Source organism: Triticum aestivum, chromosome 6A (genome assembly GCF_018294505.1).
Source record: "Triticum aestivum cultivar Chinese Spring chromosome 6A, IWGSC CS RefSeq v2.1, whole genome shotgun sequence".
NCBI lineage: Eukaryota > Viridiplantae > Streptophyta > Magnoliopsida > Poales > Poaceae > Triticum > Triticum aestivum.
In genome coordinates, this window is record NC_057809.1 from 385,861,285 (window position 1) to 385,881,729 (window position 20,445).

General features: G+C 41.7%; 1 protein-coding gene across 2 annotated transcripts; it reads right to left on the reverse strand.

The window, feature by feature from the left end:
* Positions 1–1,525: 1,525 nt before the first annotated feature.
* On the reverse strand, positions 1,526–12,447 carry LOC123127603 (CCAAT/enhancer-binding protein zeta). 2 transcript variants are annotated; one of them, XM_044547353.1, is made up of 17 exons: positions 11,445–12,447; positions 10,182–10,257; positions 9,954–9,977; positions 9,342–9,461; positions 8,881–8,956; positions 7,808–7,876; positions 7,564–7,644; positions 7,373–7,444; positions 7,073–7,165; positions 6,604–6,798; positions 6,370–6,453; positions 6,124–6,267; positions 5,833–5,922; positions 4,377–4,459; positions 4,020–4,301; positions 3,378–3,615; positions 1,526–2,565 (listed from the first exon to the last, which is right to left on the reverse strand). In XM_044547353.1, exons 1-17 carry the CDS (start codon positions 12,295–12,297, stop codon positions 1,888–1,890), a joined length of 3,258 nt encoding a protein of 1,085 aa, XP_044403288.1. In that variant the 5' UTR covers positions 12,298–12,447; the 3' UTR covers positions 1,526–1,887. The 2 variants fall into 2 exon arrangements, with proteins under 2 accessions (XP_044403288.1, XP_044403289.1); XM_044547354.1 differs by lacking the exon at positions 9,954–9,977 and having other exon boundaries at positions 11,445–12,445.
* Positions 12,448–20,445: the final 7,998 nt, after the last annotated feature.

Consider the following 20,445-nt stretch of genomic DNA (forward strand, 5'->3'; position numbering starts at 1 on the left):
TACAAACTCTAGCCCCCTCCGGTATCTATATAAACCGGAGGGTTTAGTCCGTAGAGGTGGTCATAAATCATACAGGCTAGACATCTAGGATTTAGCCATTACGATCTCATGGTAGATCAACTCTTGTAATCGCTATACTCATCAAAGTCAATCAAGTAGGACGTAGGGTTTTACCTTCATCAAGAGGGCCCGAACCTGGGTAAACATCGTGCCCCCTGCCTCCTGTTACCTTCAATCCTTAGACGCACAGTTCGGGACCCCCTATCCGAGATCTGTCGGTTTTGACACCGACAGCGACTCCACCGGTGCAAAGGGGACCGAGAAGCCTGGACCGGCCACGCCAACCACAGACCCGGCGCTCACCACCTGGCTCCAAGGAACGCCAACACGGACCGCGCCAGCCGGCGGCAGCCCCGGGGGCGGAGGTGGCAGGGCCGGTAAAAGGCATGCACAATGATCCGTGCATACAAATACGTACTACTCCCTCCGTTTTAAAATATTTGTCTTTCTAGAGATTTGAACAAGTGACTACATACGGATCAAAATGAGTAAATCTACACTCTAAAAATATGTCTATATACATTCGTATGTGGTAGTCCATTTGAAATCTCTAAAAAGACAAATATTTAGGAATAGAGGGAGTAGAAAACTAAAAAGGTTCGTCGTACACGGAACTTTTCGAGATTTCAAGAAAAAATCACGTTTTAAAAAATGTATTTTCAAAAAATGTTTCAAATTACAAATATTGTTCACACTTAAAAAAATATTCGTCATTTATAAATGTTTCACGAATTTTCAATAAATGTTCAAAAAAGGCTTCAAATCTGATCGTTGCAGTGAGTTGTCAAATATTTGCGCTGATCAGTTGTCACAAACATCCATTTGTTCTAGAGGCTATAAGACATGTTAAGAGTCGTAGCTTGGGAGTTCGATTCCTGCTTAACTGCCCTTATCCTTTCGATAACTTTTTCTCGTTTTATTTTAGAGGAAACAGGCACACTTACGAGTTTTTCTCGTGTGCTACAAACCAGCACACCTCGGTGCGTAGCTGTGTACCGGCCCAATCGTTGACGCAGTTAGCTTGTTTAGCATCAAAGGATAAACTTAGCTGGACAACCATCATCCCCTCAAAAAAAAAAGCTGGACAACCATCAAACAAACAGAAAATAACAAACCAGCGAGAGGAAGTTGTCAATGAGAGGGCCACAAAAAGGGTGTAACATCATGTTAGATGTGAGATAATCATCTACTCCAGATGTAATATAGACAGACCCTAAACATTTTGCATTTACATTGGACGTGCCCCTCTGTCAGATAGAGGCCTCTAATGTGCAGTGTGACATGTTGAATATTGCTTGCCAGTTTTCCATGCTAAGGGTGGGAGATCTTGGCAGTTCTCTCGGAGGGTTTTCCTAGTAACAATAATAATCTCCATGTCTATTATGGCTCTCGGATTTAAGGATACCCATTTTATCCATGCTGTGGATGTTCTTATTATATGTTTAGCGCAGATATTTCCCAGATATTTTATGAAAAAATAACAAATTTAGGTGGATATAGCTTCTTCATGCACCCGGTTTACATAATGTAGGAAAAAAATGTATGCAACATACAAAAAATGTCAAAATTAGAGAATCCAAGCTGTTACACGCCTAGACGAGATGATGACTGATTGGTTAATTCTCCGAGCCTGATCACACGCCGGTCTTTCTTCCTGCAAGAGCTAGCGCGTCCACACCGGCAAAAGGACGGGCGGAGAGGAACTGGTGGCGGCGAGTGCCAGAAGGTAAGACCAACATGTTGCCAGCCGCTTGCGTCTTCCAAAACTACAAAACTTTAGCGAGCAACATCGCCACAAACATTTTCCAACATGGTATAAGCTCATTCTCATTCAGATCTCTTGGACCTCCGTGATCCCGACTGTTTCTGTCCTCTCTCCTTACGGCCCACACTGTCCCCAGCTTCCTTGTGCTTCCGCTGCTTCTTCAAAGTAGACTTCTCAGCCTCCCCCTCCATGAGATGTTCGTACTCTTCTAGACTTGCAAATGGAGTTGAGCGGCTCTTTCGCTTTTGCCCACGGGCTGCAGCTGCAGCCTTTACATCGGTAACATCATCATCTGAATCGTCAGCACTCTCGTCCACATATGACATGTTAAGACCATCATCTTCATCATCATCCTCGTCGTCATCTGAAATGTCATCCAACACATCAGCATCACTGTCATCTCTAAGCAAATCCCCTTCCTCCTCAAATGCCTTGGCGTCCAGATTGTCGTAGTCATATTCTCCATCCTCCGCAGACTCATCTTCCAGCTCCTGCATCTCGTCATCACTTTCATCCACCTCCTGCATCTCGTCATCACTTTCATCACTGACATCATCAACGTCATCAGCTAAGAGCTCTCCAGTATCTTCATCCAGAACTGAAGCTTTCTTCTTTGCCTTGGGCTTAATAGGGCCTGTCTTGTTCATGTAGAAGCGGTGGAAAACAACATCTTCTGGAGGAACTTCATTTTCTGCCAATTCTAGCAGATCTTGTCCAATGAGATGATGATTCAGGTCAAGCTGCAGACACAAACACACACACAGACGTACATAGATCAGCCAACAGAATTGCGGCAGTGACAACTCGTATATATGAAGAGGGAGTGCCACATGTGCTGTCACATGATGATAGAATCCATAACCGAAAAGATAGTCAAAGGTCATCACTAAACATGAGATCAGGTAAAACATATGCAGTTATTTTTATAGTTGCCAAGACAAACTAGAAATCATCACGTACTTTCAGATGTATAGACAGGTTGATTTTACGTATGAATGTTCAAATTAATTATGAAGAGCATACATATGCAGGAAATGCTTGTGAAATGACACTTAGGCCTGATCAAGGTGTCACTGGACCTAAATGGCGCATGCCCATAGGCCATAGCTGCAGGATATTCTCACTTAATTCCAAATGTAACAATGAATATTCTTATGCAGCCACTGCCTAAACGATGGAAGCACACAAAAGATAGCACTAACTCAAAGGAAGTAACGAACATGTGAACAGTATACGAGTGATTACTACTTTACTAGTGTACTGTCCATGACACACACGGACAGTATCTGCTACGTGACAAAAGGCACTGGAATGATACTAATGCGGTCCCCTCATATTGGTGAAGCTACAAGAGATTATGGGAACCATGACAGAACGAATATATGACAAGTTGACAGCTATATAGGTGATGTTTTTTTCCACAAGTTAAAAAATAAAAAACATGAAGAAGTCATTGTAAAATCCAGAGATAAAACATCTTAGAAGAGAAACAACACAAGATGAACAATTCAAATTCAACAAAAGAAAGTAAAGGCAAATAACAAATTCATACCTTTTTAGCTGGTGCAATTTGTGATCCACCATGCCATTTCCCTTCAGCAATGCGGTTTCCTTTTGGTTTCTTCTCCATGAATTTGTCAAGGAAGGCAGGAAGCGACAGGTCTGTCAATGGATCACCATTATAGACAATATTGTTTCCAGATAGCAATGTCCTAGCCATTGTAAATACTGACGGGTGCACATGTGAGGCCAATAACGTTAGCTCCCACCAACTAGCACGATCTGCGTTGCTGAGAACACAACAAAAAGCACGAGTGATCAAGAACATTGTTTGTATTTGTAACAAAGTACAAAAAAGGAGAGAAAATTGTGAAATAGTATGATGTTATAGATTATTAGGGATCTTGTCAAAAAATGGTGACTGATTTTGTATACCAAGTGGCCAATTCTATTTGAATTTTTTCTTGTAATTGGATTGCAACAGTATAGCATTTTGAGATGAACTAGATTATCAAGAATGCTACACGATATTGCCACTAGCGTTTCAAAAGAAATAAACGGAAATTTATTATACACCTGGATCAGATAGTAGAGCTAATCCAAATTAACATGATGCATACCCATATTTCTATCCTTGCATTATCAAACATAATCTGAAAATTTCATGCAAAATATAGGATTAAAAAGACAATACCAGTAAGAAGGCTCTCTGTGTCGTGGATTATATAATACATGTGATGTCGACCCCTCAGCTGATGCATTGGTTTGACCCTTCTCATCACTAGCGGACACTTTTACTTGTTTCGTAGCATCAGAATCATCCTCGCTGTCAGAATTGTATTTCTCAAGTGAAGCCAACATACTATCCTGTTTGATTGGACTTGTTGAAGCAATAGCAGGGTCCTCAGGATTCTCTACTATGTCTTCGAAGTGTTCGATACCATCATCGACAGATTCATTCTGGAGCACAATCGTCCTGAAGATTTTGATGTAAATTATGTACTCAATAAAATTCAGTGAGATCATATGGTATTGACAAGTAACCACATACCATAATGGTGGCTTTGTTTTAAGGACCTCAGACAGTATGAAAAGGCATCCACAAGCATACTGTGGAGGGCGTTGAAGAGCCACCTGTTCAGAGACATCACAATTTAGTTATTAGAGCATCCCTAGTTCCATTCAATTCCATAATCACAAATAATACAGGTAAAACTAAAAGATTCAATATTTCGGATTTGTAATTATAGTCTAAACAACGATTAGATTTTAAAAGCCTTCGCCCAGATTTCTTTCCCTTTTCCCACATCCCACTGTAGGACAAGTGGGTGGTGGAAAATATAATATATAAATAAAATACAAACACATCCCTTATGATATTGTCACTTTTATGTCATATTTCAAAATATCAGTTCTAGTTCTTTTCTAAAATATCACAAATCACGAAGCATGTAAAACAGGCATAAGAGTTGCAGTGGGAGTTTCTACTTGACAATCCTACTATCACAAAAATGGTGTAAAACAGAAATAAGAACAGCACAAACCATGTGGTTAATATTGTTTTGTGACCAAGTGTGAACTTGGCTCTAATCATATTGCGGGAACATATCTTATTCTTTTACTGGTTAGTACTCAGATAATGACAACATCACCTAATATCCAATTCTGAACCCAGGCTCATCTGCACCTGGTGAACAGTAAATTCAAAAAATCCGGGGTTTTTTTCATGGAAGATCTTTGAGTGCGTGAGATGCGTGCCAAACTTCAAAGCATCTGGACATCTGAGTAGCTCTCAGCAAAAACAACAAAATCAGGTCCCAACAGTGCACAAACAGTAAAGTTTTTCAGACCCCAAATTTGTCTTTTTTGCTGAGAGCTACTCAGACATCCAAATGCTCTGAAATTTGGCACGGGCATCACGCACTCATGAATCTTTGTCCACACAAAAATTGGGATTTTTTATTATTATTTAGTGTTTGTAACGATATTTTTGTTCACTCCCACCCTGTAATCATATCCCTAAGACTAACCCCATCGTGGGCCCATCAAAACTAGTACAAGAGGCATAGCAGACACCGTTTCTGATACAACCTAGGGTGTGGTGGTCATAGCTGTGATACAACTCAAGTATTTACCTTTGTATGTTGGAAATGACGTAATTTAGACCTGAAATTTTGCATGATTGCATCTATGTACAACATACTCTTCCATATTACTACAAATTAGGACTTACTTATGAATCCCATTTGCACAGAATTTGCAACTTCTGGGGAATTTCCACTTGGAACTTTCATGTGCAGCTGTGTAGTTTTTAGTTCCAGTGGGCAGTGGTGTTAGTGCTGTATAGTAGTAGCGTAACTAATGTTAGTCCTTTATGCTCGTCCTGGGCGACAGGTAACTGATTAAGGCATAATCGGCTTATATGTCGGGAGCCCACGACAACCATTTCTGTGATTACGAACTTCTAGCAAATTTAAGTAATATATTCGCATCGTTAGAAAACATACCTGAAGCAGACGCTTCGAAAATGCAGCTACTCTCTTCAGCATTACATCGTTCTTCATTGCTTTCACCAACAGACCCAGAAATAATTCCGGCTGAAATATGCAAGACATGATTAGTCAGGTAAACTATAGAAAGATGCCTAACAACATATAAGGGTGAGGCGCAGAGCTACTTTCTTCATGGTTATCTTGTGCCAGGGAAGAGATCTATAAACCATGTTATTGTTCAAAGATCAAAGTACACTAAAATAAAGAACACACAGAAAGCATGGCAAAAGGGCCGGCAACTGAAACCTTTGATGAAGTAACAGCTGAAGGACTCAAAAGTTTCGCATATAACGCACGGTAAAAACGGTCACTTGCTATCTGATTTTTTGTGGAGATCTGATATAAAAGCATTAACGCCTGAACACCAACATTGAAGTTCTCAGAGTGAACCTACATGCAACAAAAAAATTGCTAGTTAGGATCTTTACAGGAAGCTATTATGTCCTTCAGAGAACAACTCAGCAATGTACTTTCACTGGTTAATAACCTCACCAGTCTAAAAAGAATTGGTGTCTGAACTTCCACAATATCATCAACTTCAGAGCTTGCAACATATGGTAACGCTCTATTTACGCCCTGCATAAGATGAACTATCAATAAGAACTAGAGACACAAGTCAGGAACCAGTCTGAGCACAAAAAAAGGGGCATATGTAAGCATACTGTTAGCACATAACACGACGAAGCAAAGACAGTACTAGGCAAGTCTGCAGAGTGTGAGACATACAGATAAAAGGGCAGAGAGAAGGCGGGAATCCATCTCTAAATCTGTTCCTGCTGGTGGATCCATTTCATGGTTTCCATGTGAATTGGAGTCGTTGACCTTGTCCTCTCGCCCCTTTGTTTTCCCATTTTCAACCTTTTTCTTGCCATGTTTACTTTGTTTTTCTCCTTTACTATCACGAGGGCAAGACATGAGTACCTGACAACAGTGCCACAGAACAATAAAGACAACTTCAAATATTTAAAAGCAATTAACCCCATACAGGTGAGGAGACTATGAGGATGAACATAAAGCCGTAGAAACAAAATTGAAATATGATGTGAACTTCAGAAGTTTAAAAGAAAATAGGGCCAACAAGATGGCGAACTGAGGATGTGATGAAAGTAAACTAAACGTTGGCAGGAGAAGGGTCATCGCCAGTAAGAACGCCTAAGCACAGCAAGAATTATACACTTATGAACCACGTCCAAACCTTGAAAACCGCAATGTAGACATCCACCAACCGTTTTGCAATTTTAGGTCCATCTCCTTTACTGGTAAGAAAAATATGGCTCAAAAAGTTGACCTGTACAATAACAACTTTAGTTTAGAAGGCAAGATAGCACATTTAAAATAAATACATCGTAGTTTGGATAGATGAGCATATCCCGGTATTCAGAAAGTAAAACTTTACACAAATGTTATCTGTAAGAGAACCAATTTACCAATGCGCTCTGTGTATGAAATTCAGAACCAATGTTTGAATAAAATAGTAACGGAAACAATAACATACGGCTTGGTATTTGGCCCGAAGCCCAACATGTGGTCTGAACAGAAATGAGTCCACCTCATCTATCACAACCATCTGCAAATTTAAAATGTCCGAGAACACACAAGTGTTAAGTTTTTTATTGATTTCGTGAGAAAAATATAACGTAGTTAACTATACTGATCGAACAGACAATTTATGACAAATGCATATACCTTCATATTTGGATGAGTGGACAGAAGACCTGTTAACAGATATGCGGCACTTGATGCTGCCCTCCTTTCAGGATCTCCAAGCTGCAATAGTTTGCATCACGATGACTAAGAATAAAGCCGCTGCCCGTAAGGTATTGCTTATCATAAGTAATATATATAACATTGCACTATAAATTAATCATATCTGCTTTGGGTACATCATAACAAGTGAAAATGGAGAAATGGCAGAAAAGTGACAACTTACTTTGTTAACAAGAGCTGTAAGTAACCGGCGTTCCTGTTCAGATTTACTCTTTAGAAGGGCAGAAACTGTCTGCAGAGAAAAGAGGAAAACAACAAACAAGACACATTTCATGACAAGGAAACACAAAATACTCTTAATGATAGTAATAGCACAAATCAGTGGAAGCATGTCTATTTTACGAGGCTAGGATAAGTAAATCCTCAAAATAAAATGCCAGCCATTTCCCAGATCTCATGAGGACCAGTGGCCGAGCTTCCAGATTGACCAGGAATTGGAAACCAAGCAGTTGCAGGCAAGGACCAGTTTTGAACCTCCTGATGTTCTATTTAATTAGGTAATTTTGCTTTCACCAGTTCCTGGAGAACTTCGGTTGGTTCGACAAAATTGCCGCCAGAAACTTCTACTCAAATCTTCATATTCAGTTACAAAACTAGTTTGGTTTTAAAGTTTTCTGGTGCCTGCCAGGAATCAAGTTCCCTGCAGGAAATAGCTAGTTTCCGCCAAGATATTAAAACGTAAGACATATCTGGATAAGTAACTGACTTGAAATTCTATTATGGCTTGATAATTCCGTGTTAAATCGGTTTGAAAGATGACGCGGTATCAATTCAACAGCTGATCCCGAGATTTAGTACATTTGGTACAGCATCAACATATCTCCACTCACAATATGGTCAAAGCTAGATTAGATGTTATGCAAGTTTGTCGAGGCAAACCATGCTTAGCTGCCTCAAAATCGTACTGTTCTTCTCCGTTTCTATATATAAGACGTTTTGGCAGTTCAATTTGAACCGCCAAAACGTCTTATATTTAGGAACGGGGGTAATAGCAATTTCTATCGCAGCTCCAATGCATCTTGCCGGATGTTTGCGATTATGTTTTGATTTTTCACAACTACTTTACTGTTTTCGATATTTCCAAGTATCAGATGTGATGTAGAAAATGATAGGATATGCCCCACTATAAGTTCCCCAATTGATTCTTTCATTCTGTGACGGTATAATGCTAGTCTTTGCCCAGAATGAGAGCAAATAAAAAAGTTTGTTCCATATGAATCCACGATTTGGGCTAACCTTCATTGCTTTGTCCTTCAGGCTTGGCAGCATATCTTTTAACGCATCCTCCAGTGCAATAACAAACTTCTCATACCTGTAATAGTATTAATCATAACATTCAAAACTGAAAAAAAATCAATGACCAGGCAAGATAAAGGTGTCACATGTAACAATGGTAATGGGTCCCACATGCCAGCCATCAAGGTGTCACATATAACAATGACCAGGCAAGAGAAAGGTGTCACATATATCTTGCCATTGTTATATGTGACACATTTAAAATGCTGACCAATAGAATAATAATAAAGGTGTCACATATAACAATGGCAAGATAAAAAGTCTAGTGCCTTCATTCGATAATAAAGTGTTCCTAAATTGAAGGCTTATTTCTTCCAGAGTCCGGACCTACATATGGCATCTACTTGGATCCTGGATGACTGAAATGTAAATAGCCAGATACATAGTGGAGTGAGAAATACCTCTGTTTCAAGCAGTCTTCCCAATGCCAGAATAGGAGAAGCGAGTAGCCATCTTTTGTTTCAGGTAAAATGTCTAATGGGCGCTGAATAAGACTTTTCAACTTACGATCAGGCAATAACCTAGCAAGAGAATGTCATCAATATTCAATAACCATGATGACAAGAAATAAAAGAAAACAGAGAGCTTATGCCGTAAGAAAATAAATCTGGCAGTGCTAATTAATTAGTCTGGTTAATGTTCGAGAAAGTGTCACTCATAAAACAGCCGTGGCCCTCTCCATTCGTTTGTACACATGCAGCGTGATTCTTCTAAAATTAGCATTCCCACATGACTGTCTCAATAAAACCAAAGAACAGGGGATGGAACAGCTGCACATCATTCCCGAACCAACAAGGGAATAGATGGAAACCAAAGCCAGTAACATGAGACAGTCTAGTCAGATGTTAAGAGCAAGAAATTGCTATGCGGGAAAATCAAGCCGTGCAAGCTTCAAGTGCATGTGCTACGAAATGCTTTTGCGGGCATGTAACTTCTTGTGCCTGAACTTGTGTAAGCCTAGCAGTCTAGAAAACACAAAACAAAGAATAATCAATTGGAAAGCATATTCGCACCAGTAAAGAAGGGAGCCTTTACGCCTAATAAAAGACCAATGGTGCAGCCCATTCAAGTGGCTCCCGCAAGGATGAGTTCCAATTTGAGAAATGGCAGTAAGATTCAAGGAAAATAAGGTAAGAAATATAACAAGATAAATGCCACCGATTTTGCTTTAGTGTGTCCTCAGGAGGGAAAGGTTCTATAGCTACAAGGTAACAAAAGAAAAGAGTTCAGAAGATGCTAACCTCATTTCGAACAACTCCCTCAATGCATCAAAGCCTGTGAATGCATACCTTTTACCAACCTTTGATGCTACCATACCTGTTGTAATTTCGTTTCCAAAAAACAGAAAGAACCTCTTTAGAATACTTATCAAAGAAGAGAACAGAAACAAGATGATCTCCAAAACGGCATATTGACATTGAAAGTCCAGCTATACCGAAGATTGCAAACAAAAAATATGAAGTAACCCAAAACAAAACAAAACAAAACATGCTTCACAAACTTAGAACTGCAAGAAAGCTAATTTCCTGTATGCACAGACATAAAGCTTTGTCCAAGCAATATCCATCTTAGCTGAACTGCATGTTATATAGCAAAAACTGATAGTTCACAATTAAAAGCCTGTGATTTGAAACGATATAGATTTGCCATTCATGATAGACCTTAACTTTTCAATAGATGGTGGAATTTATCTGAAAATTGTGCTACTTCATCGATGTCATGATGGCCTTATGTATCTGGATAGCCCGGCGAGGTTCTAGTTCTAAAAGGATTGACTACATACTTATATTATTAAGTACCAGAATAAAACCGCAACCTCAGTTTTCAAAAGGAAATCTACGAGAAGATGAAAGTAGATGCAGACGGTAACTTCAACTCAACAAAGTGAGTCATCTCGTAAACCTGAGCAATCTTTCTCCAGTGGCAAGGAACGCATTCACTGACAAAGACCTCGCTGGTGTTCACATAAGACCAGTGGCAGTGATTAACTGATTATACTAAGTTGCCGACCATACACTACCGAATGACAGCAATGCTAATAGTCCAAACCTATGGCGGGCATCTGCCACTAAATAAAGCCTACTGCACATAACAAACATATGATACTCATCTAAGTTTTTCTAGTGACTTCAAGTTGGTTTTATATCTTAAAAGGTCTAACATTTATGCGATTTCCATCTAACATTCATGATTCATTTTTGATCTGAAACACTGGATATTTTCCTAGTTGCAGTCACATTTAATGCAATCAAATTGCTTCCAAATGCCACTTTTACTCAAGCATTACATACTTACATGAGATTAAAAAAACTGCCACTGTGATTGTAAAAGTTGATAAGTTGTCAGGAATCAGGATCACTTCAAAACATTCTTCCCTAGCTCAGTGTCTAGATACAGGAAGAATCTCAAATGTAATCTAGCTCTGTTTCCATGATCTACGAAGCATTATTGCCTCAATTTGTTCAATACGCAACCACGATGAGCATTTCAATAGTGCAACTCACCGAGGAGAGAGTCAAGCGCCCTCATGTTTGCAATTGGATTGTCCTCGACTAGACATGTGAACGCCGACACCTTATCGGCTGATGTACCAGACTTGGCCGACATCTCCAGGAGCTTCAGATCACCAGTTCCCCGCCGCACCGAGTCATACTCCCTCGAGTATTGCGCCATGAGCTTCTCCGCCAGCTCCCGCTTCCGCTCCACCATCCGCTGCATCTCCTGAAGCCCCACTGCTGGTGCGGCATGCTTACGGTCGCCTAGGACCCTGACCTCCAGCTCAGCAGCATCAGCATACCACTGCCCGGAGAGAGCACCGGCCTTTACAAGCGGGTAATTGGTGGTGGCACTGGTGGTGGCGGCGGTATGAGGGCCATGGAGCTCGAGAGGATGCGGCTTCTTGGTAGGTTTAGGGTGTTGGGGGGGATCGGTGTTTGCGGGCGCTTCTGGGGTTTGGGGGTGCTTGGGCGGTTTGGGGGCGCTCATGGGGCCCGACTTGCGGAAGTCGGAGTCGTCGAACCCGGAGGAGTTGCCGGCGCCGGGGACAAGTCCCAGCGATGAGGCGAACGAGGCGACGTCGGACTTGATCGCGCCAATGTCATCCTCCTCCCCACCGGCGGCGGGCTTCTTCTTCTTCTTCTTCTTCTTGGTGGGATTCGGTTCGGGACTTACGTCGGACTTGAGCGCGTCCGCGCCCTTCTCTTCACCCTCGTCGGCGGCGGGCTTCTTTGATTTCTTGCTGGACTTCAGCTTGGGGATTACATCGGACTTGAGCGAGTCCATGCCCTCCTCCCCCCCACCAGCGGCGGCCTTCCTCGCTTTCTTTGCGGACTTGGGCTTAGGGTTTAGCTCCGTCATGGATAGATGCCGCGGTGACGAGATATGCAGGCAGAGGCGAGGTGGGGTATGGAGGGCGAGGCGGCGGCTGAGGGTGGCGCCGGTGGGGGGAGGACTGGAGGTGGAGGAGGCGGCGGCTGAGGGTGCTTGAGCAGGCAGGGCAACTCCTATTTGCAACTAACGCCTCTCCGCGAACCCCTTCTCCTTCTTGGGCCCGGCCTAAAAACATACCGGTAAATGCGTCCAATAAATGGCCCTTTCGCACAGGCGAGCTCTCTGGGTGGCCCGGCCCATTTATCTAACGTAGCGTAGCTTTTCAGTACTGTTTTCTGGGAATTCAAAATGTCTTCGCTTTTAGAAAATGTTTGAGATGTCCAAAACTGCTCATGTTTCAAATAATGTTCACAAAGTTAAAAAATAAACAAGTTTTAAAAAAAAGGTTCATTGAAAAAAATGTTCACAACTTTTTGAACCGTCTGATACAGTAAAACATTTGTTTTGGAATCACCCACCACAATAAACCATTGTTTATGGAACCATCTGCTACAGTAAATGGGCCGGCACAGTTGAACTACGAATGTGTGCCGCGTCCCTGCAATAAAGCAGAAATGCTCACTCGATCGCCCGCCCATTTGCTGGTTTAATTTTTTTATAGCCTTTTTATTCTGGTGTTTCTCTCCTATTCAAGAAAAACAAACTGCTCATAGTTTTTCAAATTTAAAAAATGTTCACAGATTTAAAAAAGGTTTGTGGATTGAAAAAAAGTTCAAGGATTATGAATTTTGGAAAGCAGTTCACAGATTTGAAAAATATATTCATCGGTTTGAAAAAAATATGTTTGAAAATCCGTCATGAAATTGAAAAAAGTTTGAGATTTTCAAGAAACACAAAACTGAACAAAAAGTTCATAAATTTAAAATAGGGAAATAAAAAATAAAATAAGAAAAAATGAGCAATAAACCAGTAGAAAACACAAAGAAACCCCGATTGAAAGCTTCTAGAAGCTTCACAAAACTGGATTTTGGGAGTTACCACAAACCTGAAACGCAACCCCTAGACTGGTTGGCCCATTCCCTATGAACGTGCTGGAGCGGGTGTGCGCTATCTACCGATAAGCTTATAACTAGCACCGTAAGCGTTGAATAGGAATTCCCTAAACCTCCTGTGTGTCACTCTGCGACTAAATTGGGGAGTCGCACATAGTGCTACCTCTGGCCGACCATTTAGCGCTAGCGTGTAGCGATTTCCTGTCGAGAGCCGGTTTTTTCCGATTTTATTAGTTTTCAGCCAATTTTTACTTTGGCTTTTCAAAAGAATATGTGATTTATTTTATTTTGACAATGTCGACATTTTTTCAAATCCAAGAACAATGTTCCTAACTTATTTTGGATATTTTTAAAAATATTGTGAAGATTTTTCTCTAAATTTTTGTCAACATTTTTTTTAAGTTTCAAGGACATTTGTTTTACAAATATGAACAGATAAATAAAAGCAATAGCAAAAATATATATAAACGAAAAGAAAATCGATAGAGGAAACAAATAGAAAAGAAAAAGGGGATGAGAGAAACCGTACCAAAACCTTCTAGGAGGTTCCTAAAACCTGAAAAAACAAAATCCTAATTGGTCGACCCGTCAATGCATTCCTTACATTTGCTTGGCATGAGCGGCATATATGACTTTCATTGAAACAAGATTAGTAATGAAAGTCATATATGTGATATACCAAGTTACCACATATCATCTGATATATAACCCGATATCTGACATCTAATATTCCAAAATCAACCTTATATGAATCCAATATGATCGATGCATATTACATGGAGCAACACATTAGCTCCTCTCCTCTAGATGGTTAGTGACTACCTAAGACATTAGTGAATTTACAAGTGGACGTTGACATCTCATGGTCACCATCCACACATGTTGGAGCTAATTCTGGCAGATCCCTTGGTATAGTGTCTCAGTGAGGTGAGTAGACAGGAGACCAGATTTACCCAGGTTCAAGCCCTTCTTACGAGGTAAAACCCTACTCCTACTTGTGTTGTATATTGCGATTGGAGTATATAAAGTACAAGTACCGACTATCGAGAGATTCTAACTTGTGTCTAAGTCATGACTGGATATGCCCATCGACTAGCCCGACCCCGACTTATAAAGGATGTCGGAGGCATAGGGTTAGAAAAGTCCTAGTCGACTAGTCGTTGGAGCAGTTCTCTAGGACACCAATTCTTCTCTTGCGCACCAAGTACTTTGGGTCCTTCCTTCTATAGGGGTCAAGGGCCGATACGTCGACCCAGGGCATAAGATGACCTAGGGGCCATGGGCTAGCCTATATGGGCCAGCATCTGGCATGATGAGGCGCCCCTGCGCCGTAACACCATCAGTAGTCCTTGAACCGGTTTCTGAGCTCGGATGTGTCTTGGTCGGGGTTGGTCTTGAACACCGTTTTCTGCAAGCTTGTAGGGGTCGGAACTGGTTCTGAAGCTCCCTTCAAAGTAGACTTGCACCACCCGTCCCTTGGGAAGAAACGAGCACAAGTATAGCAGGGGAAGCGCATGGTCGCACAAGGGGAGTGCTGGGTGACACCGCGGAATACTTCTTTTTTAGGGTGACACCATAGAATACTGAAGGTTATTATACCACGAAGGGATAATCTGCACAGTGTAGCTAACCTCTGTAAGCTAAGAGAAACCTTTGTACCGTTTCTTTCTTCAAGAGGAAGAAAGAAAGCGATCTCACCTGTCGCCGAGTGCTTCCTTCTGCCGCCCCTTCGGCGCCTCCCCTCTGCCGACGACTTTGGTCGTCGGTGGTAAGGGGGTCACCGGATGCACGTGCGTGGATCGTTTTAGGCTTTAGTAGCTTATGTTTTGGGTTGTTCAGCGTCTTGACTTCGGCGACGGCGATGGCGGTGCTGAATAAAGATTCTTCATATCCTACCCCAGCAAGGTGATTGGTCCTATGGTTGAGGATGGATTTGAAAACTAGTCTACTCAAGCAAGGATGGTGTGGCGGCGGCATCCTTGTGGTGGACCTGTGTCCTCGGGCATCGTCGTTGTGACGGCGTACTCTAGTGTCGTCACGGTGGTTGGGATGTAGTCCAAGAGCGGATGCAGAATGTGGCATGCATCGGCGACATCTGGAAGATGGTGGATCATGTGCTAGGTGATGTATCCATATTTTATACATTTTTAGAGCTCATTTATTCCACATTATCTTCGTATACCAAGTTATATCATGTCCCATTGAGCCAATATGTGTTCATATGCATGATTTTCAGTTTTTACTCTTTTCACCGTGAGCATTGCATAATCTTTATTCTTTTAGTTTTTACTAGTTTTCTTTGTCTTTGTGTGTCATGTAGGTGATGCAGACTTCCCATGCACTTAGCACGATGAAAGATGTACAAACGGAGGACATCTAGGGGGCCAGACTTGGCCATTTCGAAGAGTGAAAAAGTCATTTTTGCAAAGTGCTCAAAATTAAGATCTAAAATCAAAAATGGATCAGCATCATTCATATGAATCTAACAAACTCAAGAACGTCGAATTTTGAGTTCGTATGAAGAAATGACGGTCGTTTTACCGGGAGACATCGGTACCAAAGACGACGTTTCATGCGATCATGGATGGTCGTACAGACTCTCGTATGAACCCGAAACTTCACCGAAGGTTGCCTCTCATGACATAATTCTTCGTGGACTTCGTCCCCGTTTGTTCTCACGACTTCCTTGGTCTTTAAGGGATGTCCTAGGAGAGGATATGGCTCACTTAGAGCCCTTGGATCAAAGAAGAGATGCTACATCAACGGACAAGGCTAAGAGAGCCATTATACACACACCTTCAACCCTACCCGTTGTTATTATCTTCATCAAGCCTCATTCATCATTCATCTCCATGTCCAGCCGTCGTCCACGTCAAAAACACCATTGTTGCGATCGAGAGGGAGACTGGAGGGAGCCGCCGCCGCCACACCACCGTCATCACCATCATCATCCGCGCCACCTTCATCACCACCATCAACATCCCTTCTTCCTCCTGCATCACGGTCTCTGTGATGGGTTGTAACAACTCTTGAACTCCCTTTTATGTGATGTTACTTGAGTAATTGTTTGCTATGGGTCGGTCGATTAGTAAGTGGTTATTTGATATGTGTTTTTAAATTATGTGCGTTGCTTAATACCTTTGGTAATTTAGTGACGGAAAATGCCCTTTCCATTGGCGCAGTTGGAGACATCGAACTCCCAAGGCCACACATGAAGTTAATAGATGGTTGTGAAAAACGACAGACCTGCGACATGACAGGTGCAAACATCTTAAGGGGAACACAATTATTCTTGGAGCACAGTTGTCCATAGAACTTATTGCCTTCCCCCGATCCCCGTGACCTTAATATTTTTAAGTTAGTCGCCGCAGGCATAAGACAAGAAGTAGGACGATTGAGTTAACTCAACATAGCGCGTCTTGAGGGATATTGTCATGTGAGGGAGCACCCACCATAGTAGACCATCGTATCCTATAATGCAGGTACTGACTTAGCCATCTCATGACATAATCGTAAAAGTTGAACTCCATTACGTGTCGGAGCCGAACTAGGCCGTACCTAGGTGTCAGCAATCTCATCGAAAACATCACGTACTTCTCATAGTTTATTTTCTTAGTTTATTTTAGTATTTATTTTCCATTATCTAGAGTTTAATTCTCTCCTTTTACCGTTACCTAGCAACATACTCATTAAGTAAACTGTTTCCAAACTCTGGTTTGAGTGTGAGCGTAGTTGTGTTAAGTGATAACACGGCTGCGGGGATTATGGTGCCATCTTGTTCGCTCCCGGTGGAATCGATAAACCTTACTTCTCATGAAATTGCTACATGACCCTGTGCAATTTCAGGTCATCACTAGGTTTGTGGTTCGTGGATGATAGGTATAGTTTCGTCTTTGGATGTTTAGTCAAGTGGGGGTGCCAGATCCAGAGTCTGATGGCGTGTCTGCGGTGTTGCCCCGGTCTGATTCATTCAGCGGTAATGGTTTCGTCTTTGGTGCCTTCTTGGAGGTCCGCACAGTTGTATATCAGTGATGGAGCCACATCGAGCTCGGGTGAGAGGTGATCTGTTATTTTTTTTTTCCTTTGGTGTTTGTTGTCATGGTGCCAAAGGCATGTGGCAGGCGTTGATGTTAAGCTCAGAGGATTTTTTAATCTTGATTGTAATTTTCCTTCTTGGTTAACGTTTCTTTGTGCAAAGGCTAGTGTTCTGTTTTCTTTTCAATTTTGTTAGGTCGGTATGTACATGATTTATACTATGATTTTAAGACACGTATTACCATGTGAAAAAAAAATCTGTACGAATTAGGACTCACACACTCGTGTATGGGCATCGAGTACTTCCATAACAAAACCAAAGATATCGAATACTACTGCATCGTGTATGGATCAGTTATGTCTAAAATAATCATTTCAATGTCGGTTTCATATCGCTGCTAACTGAAGTGATGCGAAGAGTTAGAGGCGTTGCTTTGGTTCAAGGCAACGGAATGACCGCCTCGTTTGACTTGAACGGCCACCAAGGTTGGGTTAAAAACATGTCCTACTCTGCGAGCTCCATAACACTTTGGTAATCTATAAAAAAACCCAAAGGAGCAGATTCGAACCATCTCAACCGTCAAATCATGTTATTTAACGGTTCAAATCCCTCCAATGGTGAGCATCAAACACGTTTAATGCTCTAATTACCCACCACTGCTATTGGTTATAAACACGTTTTGACTCAACGCTATCCCATGAAATCTGCCATGTAATTAATATCCTACCATTCCCGCGAAAAAGTAATTGATATACTACTAAATATCAACATGCAGCAGATATATCTTACCTAATATAACGTGCAACTAATATCCTATCTAATATAAACATGCATTGCACGTACATCATTACTAGTAGAGGAGTAAAAGGACCACGTCCATTCCATGTGAGACATCGGTGAGCACAAGCCTCGTGCCATGGACTTGGGCCACCCAAATAGCACCGACTTTCTCCCAGTTGGAAAGACTAACTGTCGGTACCATGATAAACGACACTTGCACTGTGGGTCAGTGCAGCAACAGTAATATTACCAAAATAAACAAGGGAAAACTTTGGGCTTACAGTGACTCATATACAAGTACAGTGATAGATCAACTGCACATTGATTGAATGAATGATCGGTATTTCCTCTTCTCCTATTCCCTGTCCCCAAGCTCTAGTGTTTTTTTTTCTTTTGTTCTTGTGTTTTTTGAGGTTTTTACTCAGTCTTTCCTAATTACCCGAAAAATGCTAGATTTTTGGATCCGGTTTTTCTTATCCTCCTAAATGAATTGCAAGAAGCTTCTTCCCTCGCGATGAGGTTCCTCAAGAAAAGAAAAGATATGAACCAGCTTGTACGCAGCTTTGAACTCTCACTTCAGAGTTCAGGCAGAAACAATAACCGACTTAGCAAAGCGACTATTTTTCATAAGCCATCAAAGATAGTGGGAACCATGAAGCTACAAGAGACTCTGTACTCCTTACAGAATCTACCAAAAGAGACATCATTTTATACTCCTATATCTAATGTGCGTACTATCATAAGTTCATAATAATAACATCTCTAATACTTGGTCAGGGGGGGTTCAAAATTTGCGTGCGGATCAGGACTGCACGCATGGGACCAAATTGAGATGAGCTAGCTAGCTAGGAAAGACCCACGTCGCCGTCGGCCTTCTCTCTCATGTTGCAAGCTTCTCTTCTACAGCAGCCGGTTGTGCCTCGGCGTGTGGCGCCTCGGATGGCCGTAGTCCTTGGTCATGAACCACCTCATCCTCTTTCTCTCCTCGGCCCACTCCTTGGCGTGCTGCCTCCTGCCGTCGTCATGGCTCGCAGTCGCAGCACCTTCTCCTTGCACGGAAGGGAAAAAAACTTCTGTTTCTTCAGTAACAGACAGTGAATGAATGTTCATGCAGCAAAGATACTAGGAACTACTCAAGGTAACAGCAATGGCTACTGCTCTACGAACTTACCAACGAGCACTTGCTGGTGAAGCAAAGACCTGAAGCTTAACAGGAAGATCAGAGCAACCAGGCTCACAAGGCCAAGGAACCTCATCGCTGCGTTTTTCCTCGCTCTGTGCTCTGCTCTCAGTCACAGCCTCACCATGAGTGGAGCAGGTAGGTGGTGTGTATAAATAGGCCAGGCCTCTCATGTCAGAGCATTTCAACAACGCGCAGAGTTGACAGTCAAACTGTAGGAAATTTTGGAGGAATTCACAGATTCAGGGTACAGTTGCTCTGTCCCGTCAAAAAGAAAAAAGGACGTCTTTGCCCTTTGGCCTAATTAACTAGTCTTCCGAGAACTGCATGTCCTAGCTACGAGAAGAATCTCTTGTTCCTGGAGCTAGCTCATCGGTTAATTAACCAAACTCCAAGTCTTTCTTCCTTGCGGTTGCCGCACTCTCCTTCTGGGTCCAAGTGCAGCTGCAGGATTAGTTTAAGGCTCGACAGCGTGTGCTCAATTTCGCGCAACCAAGCAGAACCACGTGGCATTTAACTTGATGTCTTGCAGACACGCACTCGGAAGCAAGTTTCTGCTCCAGCGAGGATCACTCTGACTTTTGTTCCTTTTTCGATCGGCAAAATGGTATTCGAAAGCATCGTTTCCCCTTGAATTAACTATGTGTTCTATCGGCTGGTCGTAAATGAAAAGTATCATATACTAGTATCATGCATATCATATTAGTGTATGATACTACATCCGTAGTGCATAGTATCATATATTATTATTATAGATGACTTCATTTATTAGCATGCATGACACATACTCCCTCCGTTCCTAAATAATTGTTTTTAGAGATTTCAACAAGTGACTACATACGGAGCAAAATGAGTGAATCTACACTTTAAAACATGTCTACATACATCCGTATGTTGTAGTCCATTTGAGATGGCTAGAACGACAATTATTTAGGAACGGAGGGAGTAGTAGCAAAACATTTAATATGATATGGTATCATGATATGATACTCAACTTTCTCTTTCTTCATTTAATTTTATGCCACCTCATCAAATTTACCTAGTTGGCATGCATGATACTACCTATGATACTCTCATTACAACTAGCCTACTAGCTGCTTCCAATGACTATGTAGTTGCCCAGTGCT